Here is a 14,724-nt window from a genome sequence, read left to right as displayed (position 1 = left end):
TTTGGTGACCTTCTATGATGAGGTTACAACATTGATGGATGGGGGAAGAGCAACTGACATCGTCTACCTGGACTTATCCAAAGCATTTTATACTGTCCCACAAGACATCCTTGTCTCTAAACTGGAGAGACATGGTTTTGATGGATGGACCACTCTGTGGATAAGGAATTAGCTGGATGGTTGCACTCAAAGAGTTGTGGACAACTGTTCAACATCCAAGTGGAGGCCAGTGATGAGTGGTGTTGCTCAGGGGTCAGTACTGGGACCAGTGCTATTTAACATCTTTGTTGGTGACATGTTCAGTGGGATCGAGTGCACCCTCGGCAAGTTTGCAGATGACACCAAGCTGTGTGGTGTTATGGACACACTGGAGGGAAAGGATGCCATCCAGAGGGACCTTGACAGGATGGAGAGGTGGGCCTGGGAGAACCTCATGAAGTTCAACAAGGCCAAGTGCCACGTGGGGCGGGGCAATCCCAAGCACAAGTACAGGCTGGGCGGAGAATGGATTGAGAGTAGTACGGAGGAAAAGGACTTGGGAGTGCTGGTGGATGACAAGCTCAATGTGAGCAGGCAATGTGCGTTGGCAGCCCAGAACGCCAACCGTGTCCTGGGCTGTATCAAAAGAAGTGTGGCCAGCAGGTCGAGGGAGGTGATTCTGCCCCTCTACTCTGCTCTTGTGAGACCCCACCTGCAATATTGCGTTCAGCTCTGGAGTCCCCAACACAAGAAGGACATGGAGTTGCTGCAGTGAGTCCAGAGGAGGGCCACAAAGATGATCCGAGGGCTGGAACACCTCTGCTATGAAGACAGGCTGAGAGAGCTGGGGCTGTTCAGCCAGGAGAAGAGAAGGCTCCGGGGTGATCTTATAGCAGCTTTCCAGTACTTAAAGAGGCCTACAGGAAAGCTGGAGAGGGACTTTTTACAAGGGTGTGTAGTGATAGGACAAGGGCCGATGGATTTAAACTGAAAGAGGGACGATTTAGATTGGATGTAAGGAAGAAGTTCTTCACTCTGAGGGTGGTGAGGCACTGGAACAGGTTGCCCAGAGAAGCTGTGGATACTCCATCCCTGGAAGTGTTCAAGGCCAGGTTGGATGAGGCTTTGGGCAACCTGGTGTAGTGGAGGGTGTCCCTGCCCATGGCAGGGGGGTTGGAACTAGATGATCTTTGAGGTCCCCTTCCAACCCAAACCATTCTATGATTCTATGTTTCTGTATCTGCCTTCATATCAGCCTCACAAGAACAATTTTATTGGCTTCATCTGATACTATTGGTTACGAAGTTAGAGCTGAAGATCTTGCTATCAGGCCTCCAGAGGAAACATCTGACATAACTGTAACGGTTTTTATGTTCCTATTTTTCTGTGACTTAGGAGAGGATAGAAGAAGGTGAAAACACGAGTAGCCACTTGAAGCTCCTACACGACTTTGAAGAGTGGTTACAAGGAGAAAACACCAAACTGACCAAAATTCTTGCTATGACTTCATTTTCCACAGAGGAAATTAAGGCACGCCAGAGCATGCTGGAGGTTGGTTTTCAGGGGATGACAATAGAGACAAAAATTGCAATAAGTGCAAATTCTTTCAGAATTAAAAAAAAAAACAACATGCACACGCCCCTCAACCGACAACAACAACAAAAAAAACCAAAAAACTCCACAAAACAAACCCCAAAAAACTCTGAACAAACAAAAGCCCTAAACCACTACTCTCTCGGCTTTGGGAGACTCTAAAGTAGATGAAGCTCTGAAATTTAGACAAGTATTTCTCCTTTTCTATTAAGAAAGCTCTGATGGAGCCAGAGTGGTAGAAGAGAAAGGAGCAGCCCGGCATCTAGCAGTTGGATTGGACATTTCCACTGTGATATGGCGAAGGCGTTCATTAAAAGAAGCTGATTAAAATCAGTGTCTGGTATTTGGCCTCAGTCTTTCTGTTGAATATAGCCGGGTGCAATGAGAATGGATGCTGTAAGAAATAAACCAAACAGAAATATCCAGAGCTACAGAAGTACTGCAGACGAGTGGACCCTTTTCTATTGTTTCAAGCCAAAAAAGCGATAACAAAAATAAATGCACTATTCCAGAGTACCCAGTAGTTTGATTTAGTACCACTGTTCTTTCGAATGCTAGACTTAAGAAGTGAGGCCTTCTTGAGTTCTGGGTTGCTGCTGACCTTGTTTTTGCCTGCAGGAGCTGCAGTCTCATGTGGCTGATGGTCAGCGTCTCTTTGAGACCGTTTTTCGTCTTCATCCTGCCATTGGAAACTCTGAAGAACTGGAGGACCTGCGTTACCGATGGGTGCTCTACAAATCTAAATTGAAAGAGTCCCTGAGTTTGCCGGTAGGTGACAGCACTCAATTCACAGTTGCTGATCTCTGCTATTGCTCTTGTAGTTTACTTGGCGTTGCTAGTCATAATTTAACAGTACGTGTGTGTCTGCTTAATTAAAACCTCCCTTAGTAAATGCCATCAAAGACAGAACAAACATAGCAATGTATTTATAAATATAAGCACAAATATTCTTGTATTAAAATGAGTTGTGTGCTGTCTTTTTACCTTTGTAAGCAACGCTCACAATGTTTCTCAAAATGGACAGTTTAAAACAGAACAACAATTGGCTATTGTCAAAGATGCACGCAGTTGGAGACTGTGAGATGCTTGTGTCTGAATATTTTCTGTATACACCTAGTTCTGGGCACACGGATTTCTATATTTTTGCCCCTTCTCCACAGAAAATTCTTCATCGAATTATATTTTTGTAACAGTTCCTGCAGTAAGAATATATTTACTGTTCATCATTTGTGTCTCTTGCTGTGAGACAGAGTGATCAGAATAGCCACTGGCCGAACTGACTCAGAAAGTAACTGTGCACAGAAGGACATAGTCTTTTTTGAAATTGTCTTTATTTCCTAAGGATTTGGAATGAAATAGAGAGGAGGTATTTTAATGCAAGAAGGAACTTTAATGCAATAAGACATGCTAAGGATGGCAGAATTTGTTCCCATATATAAGATATGCTAGGGCGTGCTAAAGATATTCCCATGTTCTTCGTGTAAACATACACAATTAAGATTTTTCTAGCTTAACTACTTATAGTATGTGTTCAGCTTCAGGATACCTTAATCAGAGGATTAGACTTTACAGGTGTGCGTTTGGTACTTTCTGTATGCAAGTGCTTTAGAAGGTATCTGAACTCGAATACCTAAAGTTTGAGGCACCTGAAAATTTTCTGCTTTGGGAAACGTGGTCTTCAAATCCAAAGCTTACTTAGAATACAAATCTTTTAAAGTGCATGGAAGGTGAGCGTGACCTCTATATAAAGACCATATTTCTAAGAATTGTTTGCCATTGGTTGTAATGAGTTACGCTTTGTGGACCAAAACCTTGTGTGTGTAAGCATAAATACAGTCAATAGGTGTCAGTAAAGTAAAAGCTATTGCTGGGGGAACTGCTCATCTGATTCAAATGGTCAAGAACCTGAAAACATTTCAGCTTTCTGCCTAATGTGTGTCAAAAAGCTCAGTAAAAAAATCTCCTGCTGATACACTCTATCCAGGTGACAATGAATTTGAAAGAAACATCCCTGTGAGGTGAATACTCATTTATAGGCTCCACTCTCCACTGGGATCTTAAATTCATGCTGCTTTTTTTTTTTAACAGAGTACTGGATCTTTGGAAGAACCAGAAGGAATCAGAGAAGTATGATAGTTTCCTATCTTTAAACTAAAAAATGTTTGATCAAACATTTTGCAGATAATTGTTTTAAATTCAGGTTTTCTAAAGATTCTTGAGATTAATTTGCTTATTAAGAGCCTCTCTTAAAGAAGCTTATTTTCTCCAGACTTTCAAAGGAAAAATATTACAGTTTTTAGTCTTGAGCCATGCTTACTGTATCTCCAGAAGCTAAATATCCATCTCCTGGGAGAGTAGGGGAACTCAGTTTTTATATATCTACATGCTATATGAACTTCATTCATTTTTCAAAACAGACTAAGGAAGAGCCCAAATCTCTTTCTAAAGGATTTAGAGGCCAAATGCCTAAAATAATTTTGAGAATGGGACTTCTGATTCTTTAGACACTTCTGAGAAAATTGCTTTGAATCTTTCAGCCCACCTTCTTTCTAATGCAGAAAAACAGAGAAAGTCAAGAGATTTGCCTAATGTTATTAGATTAATCCTTATTCTAAGCCGCAGAATTCCTCCTGTGAAGCATTTTCTTTTGGAAGTGATGACATAAGAAACAGAAGCAGTTCAGGAGACGATAAGGAGAAGCTTAAAGAAAACAAAATGCTGCCAGTTTCTTATTAAACCCAAGCAGCATTTCTGTTTCCATTTTCGTAAAGTCAGCGAGTGTTTCTGTTGACCTGAGCAGCATTCAATTGAGTCTTTTCTCTCTGTCACAATTTGCTTTGTCTATAGACACTCTTAGCTTCTACTTTGTACTGTTGTCTCGCTTTCCGTTTGTTTTCCGAAGGAATAGTATAAGGCTTTGTTTGCCCAACACAAAGTAGATTGGATGAATAACATGTTGCAGGAACATAATCACGTAATCATCTTAAGATAAGTCAAACCCTTGATTTCTCCTGTTGTGACATCTCTTTAGAAGAGACCAATATTTGAAGGCTGCAGTACAGTGCACTTGTAGTATGGTCAGAAACAAAGACTTTCCTCATTCCAATGAGATATTCCTCTGGTACTCAAATGTGGAGTAGCATCTCCAGTACTTTTCCCCAGTGAAATACTGATCAATTTAAGGTGGTTTTCACACTTCCCCTGAATAGTATTGGCCACAGTTCAGCCTTCCTGAAAACCGCAGAGTTTCTGTTCTTGCCTGCCTGGCTCAGCATTAATTGTTCAGTACTGTTGGTCATCCAGTAAGGTCACCAGAATTTTTCAGGCTGGAAAAGCAGTATGACATTTTAATACTTGATGTAGAGGCAGCCAAATGTTTAGTAGTGCTGCTTTTTTTTTTTTTTTTCTCAGAAGAAGCCTGAAGGGATATTCCAGAAAACTGACCAGGGAATTCTCTGCTTTTGGATCAAGTTCTTTTTGAGGAAAACAAAACAAACTAAAAGCTTTAGGCATAAGCACATCTTCACTGCACAATTAGATATTTTTTAATTCGTCTGTCTCACCTGCCTTGGGGTAGGTGACATTTATTCCTCCTTAACTTCTCCAAAGGAGACTAAAGTCTTTGGTTAATTGTCAAGGATACTGGAATAACATAATGGCAGGCAGCAAACGTTTGTCAATTAGGCCCACAGCAAGAGCACAAAAAAAGCATTCTATGAGTTTTTAATAGCTACTGAACACAAACAAAGAGAAACAGCTTGGGGCGGAAAGGAATGAAGAACTGAAATACCTCATAAGCATGAAGGAAATGGCTCCCATTGCACCAACAAGTGATTTGCAGTTTCCTTTCAGCCAATACAAATGTTACAGTAACTTAAACCTTGCTCACTTCAGTGTAATTTTGCTGGCTTGAGAGCATTCATTCTGCATTTAAATGGTGTTACTACAATGAGAATCCAGGTACTGTAAGCAGAAATGTCTATTTTTCATTCAGGCTAAGGCCTTCATCAGGATTCGAGCCTGTGTGACCATAACATTATTGAGCACTGCTTAAGAGAACCAGAAAATAATGTTGGTCTCTTTTGGGTGCATCACTGTTCAGACTGAGAGAAGAGGAAAAGGAAACCAACTGCAGAACTCATGGCTTTGCAGTTTGTTTTAAATTCAGATTTAACACCTAAAGTATGGCTAAAAATGAAAGAAAGGCAAAATATTTTTGTATGTTCTGGACATCCTTTCAAAACCATGGTGAAGGAAACCAGCTACCCTGAGAGAATGGCTGATCTTAAGAGTTAATATCTGCAGAAAGTACACATGGTTCAGGGCTGCATCACTGTACTTACAACATCCAGTGCATCTGCATGCAATGGGATCCAGTTATCTCTCATTTGTCAGCTCCCTCATGCTTTTGGGTCACACAAAATCAGCAGAGGTGACAGAATTTCAGCTATTTTTTGACTGATCTCTGCGTTCTGCAACACGAGGTCCCCAGTGATTCTGCTTGTCTCTCCTGTTTGAGCTGTCAGTATTTTGCAGCAGCAGCAGATCGACCTGGAGAAGGGGAAGACTCAACTGTAGCTGGTCTCATTCCATTGCCTTCTGGTTTTATTCCATTTCTAGCCTGCATGGCCAAATGTTGGGCAGAGTAGAGCCTGCTCCATGTATATTAATGTGCTTTTTTCTGATCATTCATCCTTTGCTGAGGACAAGTCCCTAGCCACTGGTGCCCTTAGGAATGGTACAGCCTAATGATTGCAATGTGAACGACTTCTTGTTGATTAACAAAAAACAGTTGCAGGAAATTGCACTGGCTGCAGTGAATTTTTAGCAGGTGCCAGTGACAGGGCAATGTAGATGGATATTTCTGCAGGGCACCTAGCACACCCAAGGACATAATCAAGCAAGTGTTCAATAATAACTATGATAAATGTTACTTTCAAAGGTTGGCTCCCAGCTACCTGAAAATATTCCTTGAGCATTCTTAGCCCAAATAGGAAGTCAAAGGCTCATTATTTACAGGTCTAGGTAGCACTGTTTGATTTATTTTCTCGAGTGCTCAGAGTAATTACACTTTCTTGCTAAACAAATGATTCTGGCTTTATTGTTTGTACAAACAAAATAATTAGGATTCATTACATCAGTGGTCAGCTAATTGCTTCCTTTGAGATTCTGCTAAGAGTAATCTCCTATAACACACAGACAGAAGGAACGTGTAATTTAATCTTATTTAGAGACGCCATTGATCTGGAGTCAATCAAATTAATGCAGTCATTCAGGAAACTGTGCAGAGCAGGAGCTGCCACAGCTTGCCAGGAAGACAACAGTAATGTGCTCTGCTCTGCCTAAGCACAGATATGACAGGAATTCTTCAAGGCAAAAAGTCACGTTACAGAAATGCACAGCATCATTGTGTGTACATGCCTGTCTTAGTGGTGCCTCTCTATTGAAAGGACATAGCCCATTTGTTTTCCTGAAGTCCTGCTGTGTGTCAGCCACTTGAAATCTCCTGTACAACTACATTCTTAGTAAAATGGAAAAGACTGATATAAAAGGTATCTTCCTCCCAGTTTTCAATATCTCTTTTATAGATATAGAGAATATCTCTCCATATTTTTTTAATCTCTGTGCCTGTAAGCCTGTGCCTTCCTGCTTTAGTATTTACACCATGGCCCAAGCACAGGAAGAAGGGCATCTTACCATACAAAATTAGCAGATAGATGTATTATAGAACCATAGAATGGTTTGGGTTGGAAGGGACCTCAAAGATCATCTAGTTCCAACCCACTTGCCATGAGCAGGGACACCCTCCACTACACCAGGTTGCTCAAAGCCTCATCCAACCTGGCCTTGAACATTTCCAGGGATGGGGCATCTACAGCTTCTCTGGGCAACCTGTTCCAGTACCTCACCACCCTCAGAGTGAAGAATTTCTTCCTTATATCCAATCTAAATAGTCCCTCTTTCAGTTTAAATCCATTGGCCCTTGTCCTATCACTACACACCTTTGTAAAAAGTCCCTCTCCAGCTTTCCTGTAGGCCCCCTTTAAGTACTGGAAGGCTGCAATAAGATCATCCCGGAGCCTTCTCTTCTCCAGGCTGAGCAGCCCCAACTCTCTCAGCCTGTCTTCATAGGAGAGGCGCTCCAGCCCTTGGATCATCTTCATGGCCCTCCTCTGGACCTGCTCCAGCAGCTCCATGTCCTTTTTGTGTTGGGGACTCCAGAGCTGAACACAATACTGCAGGTGGGGTCTCACAAGAGCAGAGTAGAGGGGCAGAATCACCTCCCTCGACCTGCTGGCCACACTTGTTTGGATGCAGCCCAGGATACGGTTGGCTTTCTGGGCTGCCAGCGCAACTTGCCGGCTCACATTGAGCTTCTCATCCACCAGCACTCCCAAGTCCTTTTCCTCCGTGCTGCTCTCAATCCATTCTCCGCCCAGCCTGTACTTGTGCTTGGGATTGCCCCGCCCCACGTGGCACTTGACCTTGCACTTGGCCTTGTTGAACTTCATGAGGTTCTCCCAGGCCCACCTCTCCATCCTGTCAAGGTCCCTCTGGATGGCATCCTTTCCCTCCAGTGTGTCCATAACACCACACAGCTTGGTGTCATCTGCAAACTTGCTGAGCGTGCACTCGATCCCACTGAACATGTCACCAACAAAGATGTTAAATAGCACTGGTCCCAGTACTGACCCCTGAGGAGCACCATTCATCACTGGCCTGCACTTGGACATTGAACAGTTGTCCACAACTCTTTGAGTGCAACCATTCAGCCAATTCCTTATCCACCAAGTGGTCCATCTGTCAAATCCATGTCTCTCCAGTTTAGAGACAAGGATGTCATGTGGGACAATATTAAATGCTTTTGATAAGTCCAGGTAGACGATGTCAGTTGCTCTTCCCCTATCCATCAATGCTGTAACCTCATCATAGAAGGTCACCAAATTATTCAGGCAGGATTTGCCCTTAGTGAAGCCATGTTGGCTGTCACCAGTCACCTCCTTATTTTCCATTTGCCTTAGCATAGTCGCCAGGAGGATCTGCTCCATGATCTTGCCAGGCACGGAGGTGAGACTGACTGGCCTGTAGTTCCTGGGTCTTCCTTTTTCGCATTTTTAAAGATGGGGGCTATGTTTCCCCTTTTCCAGTCAGTGGGAACTTCACCAGACTGCCACGACTTCTCAAATATGATGCACAGCGGCTTAGCAACTTCATCTGCCAGATCCCATAGGACCCGCAGATGCACCTCATCAGGTTCCATGGACTTGTCCACCTTCAGGTTCTTTAGATGGTCTTGGACCTGATCTTGTCTTACAGTGGGCAGTTCTTCATTCTCCCAATCCATGCCTTTACATTCTGTGGCTTGGGCTGTGCAGCTGGAGCTCTTGCCAGTGAAGACTGAGGCAAAGAAGTCATTGACAGCCTGAGTCTTCTCCATATCCCGGGTAGCCAGGTCCCCTGTTGATCTTTCCTTCCGGAGAGGGCCTACGTTTTCCCTAGATCTCTTTTTATCACTGACATATCTATAGAAGTTTTTCTTGTTGCCCTTGATGTCCCTGGCCAGATTTGCCTCTATCAGGGCTTTAGCTTTCCTAACCTGATCTCTGGTTGCTCAGACAAACGCTCTGTATTCTTCCCAGGCTACCTGTCCTTGCTTCCACCCTCTGTAGGCCTTCTTTTTGTGCCCGAGTTGGTCCAGGAGCTCCTTGTTCATCCGTGCAGGCCTCCTGGTGTTCCTACCTGACTTTCTCTTTGTTAGGATGCACCGGTCCTAAGTTTGGAGGAGGTGATCCTTGAATATTATCCACCTTTCTTGGGCCCCTCTTCCCTCCAGGGCTTCATCCCATTGTACTCTACCAAGGAGGCCCCTGAAGAGGCCCAAGTCTGCTTTTCTGAAATCCAGGGTAGTGAGCTTGCTGTGCACCCTGCTTGCTTCCCTAAGAATCTTGAATTCCACCATTTAATGGTCATTGCAGTCAAGGCTGTCCTTGAGCATCATGTTCCCCACCAGCCCTTCTTTGTTGGTGAGAACAAGGTCCAGCAAAGCACCTCTCCTCGTTGGTTCCTCTACCACTTGCGCCAAGTAGAGTGCGCCAAGATCTGCCACTCCGCGGCGGATTGGTCCGGCTCCGGCGCAGCTCCCTTCAACTACTCAAAAAAGGGTAATTACTTTCCTCTGCCATCATTCTGCTCCTTATCTTCTCTGCTGATGTTTCCCATGGGCTATTTGTGGTGGTGCTGTAGCAGGACAAAGACATTGCCTATTAAGTCGAGCATCCAGTAGATGGAAGAAGCCCTAATTTTGCTGCAGCCTGTGGCTTGAACACAACAAATTAACTTCCTCTTGTGGAAAACACGGGTCCCACTTCAGTGGGTGCTCTGCGTTGATGTTTGTGATGTAGGTTGGTACGTAATGCTGTAGCAGCATTAAGCAATATTTCTACTTTCTGAGTATAAATCCATGTTTGATGAAATTAATGGATTATTGAGCCCTCTTTTTCACGACTCCCTTACAGGTGGTTGACTTGGCCTTTTTTTGTGAAACACACATAGTTCATCTCATTGACAGGAGATTTCCAGGAGTCTTGACAGTGGAAATCTCACTTCTAAATTAATCTTTCTTGAATTCTGTAGCCCCATATATGTTTTCTCCTGGTTGTTCTAATTCTAACTTCTTCATGAAGTTAACTGAGCTACTCTAGATTTGCCCCACCATAAAGAAAAGTGTAATGAAACTTCTTTGTGTGTCCCTTCCGTGGCTGCTCAGCAATAAATGTGACTTTAATGTCCTCTTCACTGTCCATGTTGTGTTTTCTCTCATTCTTTTGCATCATGTAAAAGTTTTACGTGGGCCTGCTAAGAGGTATTGAGGCAGTCTGCACTGCAGGGCCTTTTTTTTCTGGCCTCCAGCATCATATACCCCAAAGACAGGATCCAAAGAGCACGTTGCAGCTGGGGAGATGGCTGTGAGCTGGATGAGCTGAAAACGAAGCTGCTTTCTGCTGACAGAGAGCAGAAGGCTGGCTCTTCTCTTCTAGGCATCAGCGCTCTCATTTTACTGACGGGAGAGTTACCAAGGCAGACCTTCTGTGCCTTCTGCTGACTGTCAGGAGACCAGTCGGCAGCTTTGACATGAGCATTTTTAACCACCACTTTGTGATTGGAAAACGGACTTGGAGGCAGTCGTTTTCTTCTACTGGAAAGTCAGCAGTGTTTTCCTCGAAGAAAACAGTTTGCAGCAGTGAATTCTTTAAGAGAGTGAAATATTCTCCTGAAAGAAATCGTTTAAGCACCAGCTTCACTCAGCTGCAGCATACCAAGCACGCAGGCTGGATCCAAGGGCAAGGACAACATGGGTTGTTCTGCCCCTCTACCTGGCAGTTTGATGTCATTAAAATGTACTTCCCTGGGTCTTTATTTTTCTGAGTTGCCCTTCGATTTGTGTCTTTCAGAAGTGTTCATTCCTGCATCGAGTGTGCCGGGCAGCACTACCATTCCAACTACTCCTCTTGCTCCTCCTGCTCCTGGCCTTCCTCCTGCCCTTGGCAGAGGAAACCAGCTGCAAACTGGCCAACAACTTTGCTTGGTCCTTCAACCTGATGCTGAGATACAAGGACCCACCTCCAACCTAACTTCTTGGCGTGGCACAAGGTGACTCAGAAATATAGACTCTGTTTTGTATTGTAGATTTTAGGGCTTCTAACAAGGCCATCATATCAACTGGATAGGTCACATAAATGCAACATAAGATTAGTCCACTTTAATCAGGTATTTGAGCAAAATCGATATTTTTACAATATTTCACTATTATATTTATGATGTATATATAGAGATTGTGTATGTATGTACATATATATATGCATATCTGTGGTCAAACTAACATCCACCATCCACTCATCCACTGCTTGAGGATAATCCTCCAATGTTTCTGTTTCTACCATCTTTCAGCAAGGAATACTAAATGATGGTTTTGTTGTGAGTTTTTTAGGGAGATTTTTAAAATCAGATTCTTGTTAGTTACAACCAAAGTCAGAGCAAGTATGAGAAGATGTGGGCATGCACCAAAGTGCAAATTGGAGAGCAGGTAGAGTAGAATCATGTTTGAATACAGTGGTTGACATTCAGCCGAAAGAAAATTGGGACAATTCTATTTGAAATCTTGAGATGTTTTTTTCAGTATCTGAATGGAGAGATTGCAGGACATAACGAAAATGTTTCTGCTGACTTCAGTAGGAGTGGGGGTGGGCCTTCTCTCGTTCTCATTTTTTACCAGATTTCTTTTCCAATTACTGTGTTCTCCAGCCCACCTGAATCAGGAGAGGTAGAGTACAGTAGGAAGAAAGCTGAGAAAAAAAGAATATCTTTTTTTTAGCATATTTATAGCAGGAGAACTTTTAAAATCAGGTCATAATTTTCTGAACAAATTTGTGAGCACTGAACAAAACCTTGTATCAGTGATCTTGTCTAAAAAGCAGTGGGTTTTTTGTTTGTGGGCTTTTGTGGTTTGTTTTGTGTTTTTTTGTACTTTGTAAAGAGGCATTTGGTAATGGATCATGAAGCCTGAACAGTGGGATGCAGCCTGGCTCAGTGCCAGCAAAGCAAAAGTTGGAAGTACTTTAATAATACCACCCTGGAAACAAGATTCCTTCCTAGGAAGTTTTTATGTTAATGGTTTGTTAAACCAATGTAAATTGATTGTATCAGAGACAGTCAAGCATAGATTTCTATATAGTCTAAGATGACAACTTGTCATTTATTTACCTAACCTTATGCCTGTTTTATCAAATTTTTGAATGCACATTGTAACATTGCCTTTTAATGTAAAAGCAATTCTCACTTTACTGTGATGAAACCATTCTTAGTGGTGTTTTACCTAATTGACTCCTGAGAGAAAAAAATAATTTCTAAAATTAGAAACTTCTGAAGAATTTAATTTCTGAGAGCTATCCCTTATTGTCTCATGTTTTTAGTCACAGTAGTAATCATGAAAACAAAAAATAATGGAAGAAACAGTGACTGGCTATGTTGCAGGAAGAACTTGTCTTCTGGATATCAGTATGGTGTATTCAGTGTTGTTTTCCAAATAAGTTCCAAAATAATATTAAATCTGTTGTGCAGGTAAATTATTTAGTAGCTGAGAGACTGAAGGAGAAAGTCATACTTCTGTAAGAAAACTGTGAAAGTTTTGCTAAAGAAGAGAACTTGGGTAGAATACGGAGGCATAGCAGCTAGGAGCTCATTAGAAGCACAGAATGAAGGAGAACAGGAAGATGTGAAAGAAAACTAGCTAAAGTTAGAGAAGAGAGGTGTTCAACTATTTATAAAGCCTAAAAAAAAGAAGTCATGATGAACAGAGAGGGCAAGAATACAGGCTCTAAGGAGGAAAAATTTCTGAATCCTTTTCATTCCCTCTCCCTGCTATAGTATTGGTACTATTGCATATTAAACAGCTATTTTTGAAATGGAGCAAGTAACAGGGACTCTACCAGTGTTCTGAGGAGACTTCCACCACCAGGACTCTGTCACTGTGTTCATAATAATGCTTCTAACTGCACTGGGTTTGCTAGAGTTGAATAGAATTGTCAAATATTCTGCTAAGAGTGAAAAGAAGGGTGGAAATTAGGGAAAAGAGAGCAAGGATGGTGAAGGTGTTCAGGCAGAGCACAAGGGGAATGCAAGGAGGAGCTGAACTGGTGCAGATTAAAACTTGACCGTCAGGAGATAGCAGAAGAGCTCTAGAGAGCAGGCAGAGGTGGGGTGAAAGTAGAAAGGTGAGGAGAGAGGATGTATGCCAGGCAGTAAGACATTCACATCTAAAGGGGAAGTGAAGGAAGGTAAGGCCTGTGAGTTCTTTCATGAAGGAGCCGGATGGAGAGGAGCTATAATTCATCAGAGAATGGGACAAATTAATTCCTCCTTTGCAACCGTTCTTTCTGACGGCGGAGGACGTACCTCCTTCTCTACCCTGATTAGCTGTTCAAGAGCCATGCCCATTCCCACAGTGCTCCTCTAAAAATTGCTGCCAGCCCTGAGGCAAGAGCCCCGGGGTTGCCCAGCAAGGAGCTAATCATCACAAACACATCTCCATTTCTAATTAAATGCTCCAGTAGAAAAGAAGTGTGGGGGAAGAGGGGCAGTAGGAAAACCTGCTGAATGTGTTTGTGGGTATGTATTCTTGCGCACACACTTTTCCATGGCATAGCTACATTGCACTTCTCTGAGTTTTGCTGAGCTGTTCCAGGTGATGAAAGTAAAAGGCCAGTGAAAATGTAAAAATAATGAGGAATAATATAACCACAAGAGAAAATCAGTAGGGAGATAGACAGGTTTTTCCTATGAAAGCACAAAATCTCACATCAGATTTCTTCCTGCCCAACCTTTCTGATCTGGATGTTTTTTATGGGTTCACAAATGTGTTTGACACCACAGGAGTATGTAACTGGGGGAAAAAATTTCTACACAGAGGACCGTAACGGAACAACTGCATCGTCACCTTGATTTTTCCGTGTTGTGGCAGGTTTAAAAAAACCACTAAATTAGAAACACACTTTTGCTGCTAGGTTTGCATTCAATTTATTCTATAAGTCCCCTGTCTGTAATCTTGGAATTTTTTGCTTTAAATATCAGCAAATCCATTCTCATTAGCTTAAGTAATCTAAGTATCTCACATAAGTGATGAATCTTTGCAATGGAAACTATCCAAATCACAAGACTTTGATGTTCATCTCACTTAAAGCAATTTCACTCTTCCATAATGTCATTGACTTTACCTGGACAAGGCTGGTGTGAGAATTTTCTAAGAAAGCAAGAATTAAAAAAAAATCACAGAAGTAAGCTTGAAATGTAAATCCAAAATTTACTTCCTTTTTTCATTGTCTTGTTTTTCTTCTCAAGTTTGAGATACAGATCCCTGGAAGTGTGTGTAAATATTAATCAAGTCAATGGTTGGAATAATGAAAACCAACATTCCTCAAAACAGAAACTAAATCATACTGTTTCCAAATCAATCCTTAAAATCTTGAGCACTGTTCTTCATGCCGAACCTTTGCTTATATATGATTTGGGGGTTACACCCTCCCTTTGCACCTATAAAATTTTTAGCTCGTACATCTGTGACATCTATATGTAACAGAGATGTGTTACAGCTCGACT

At 42.3% G+C, this 14,724-nt stretch overlaps 1 protein-coding gene across 1 annotated transcript in view; it reads left to right on the top strand.

Annotated features, from left to right (window-relative positions):
* SYNE3 (spectrin repeat containing nuclear envelope family member 3) overlaps nucleotides 1-11,235 on the top strand; it is a 33,750-nt gene extending 22,515 nt beyond the window's left edge. The window contains 4 exon segments of the mRNA XM_086613628.1: nucleotides 1,375-1,530; nucleotides 2,191-2,340; nucleotides 3,661-3,699; nucleotides 11,025-11,235. Coding sequence (XP_086469754.1) covers nucleotides 1,375-1,530; nucleotides 2,191-2,340; nucleotides 3,661-3,699; nucleotides 11,025-11,204 — 525 coding nt within the window. The 3' untranslated portion in view covers nucleotides 11,205-11,235.
* The last annotated feature ends 3,489 nt before the right edge of the window (nucleotides 11,236-14,724 follow it).

Source organism: Tauraco erythrolophus, chromosome 6 (assembly GCF_009769465.1).
Source record: "Tauraco erythrolophus isolate bTauEry1 chromosome 6, bTauEry1.pri, whole genome shotgun sequence".
NCBI lineage: Eukaryota > Metazoa > Chordata > Aves > Musophagiformes > Musophagidae > Tauraco > Tauraco erythrolophus.
This window is presented reverse-complemented; position numbering and strand designations above follow the sequence as displayed.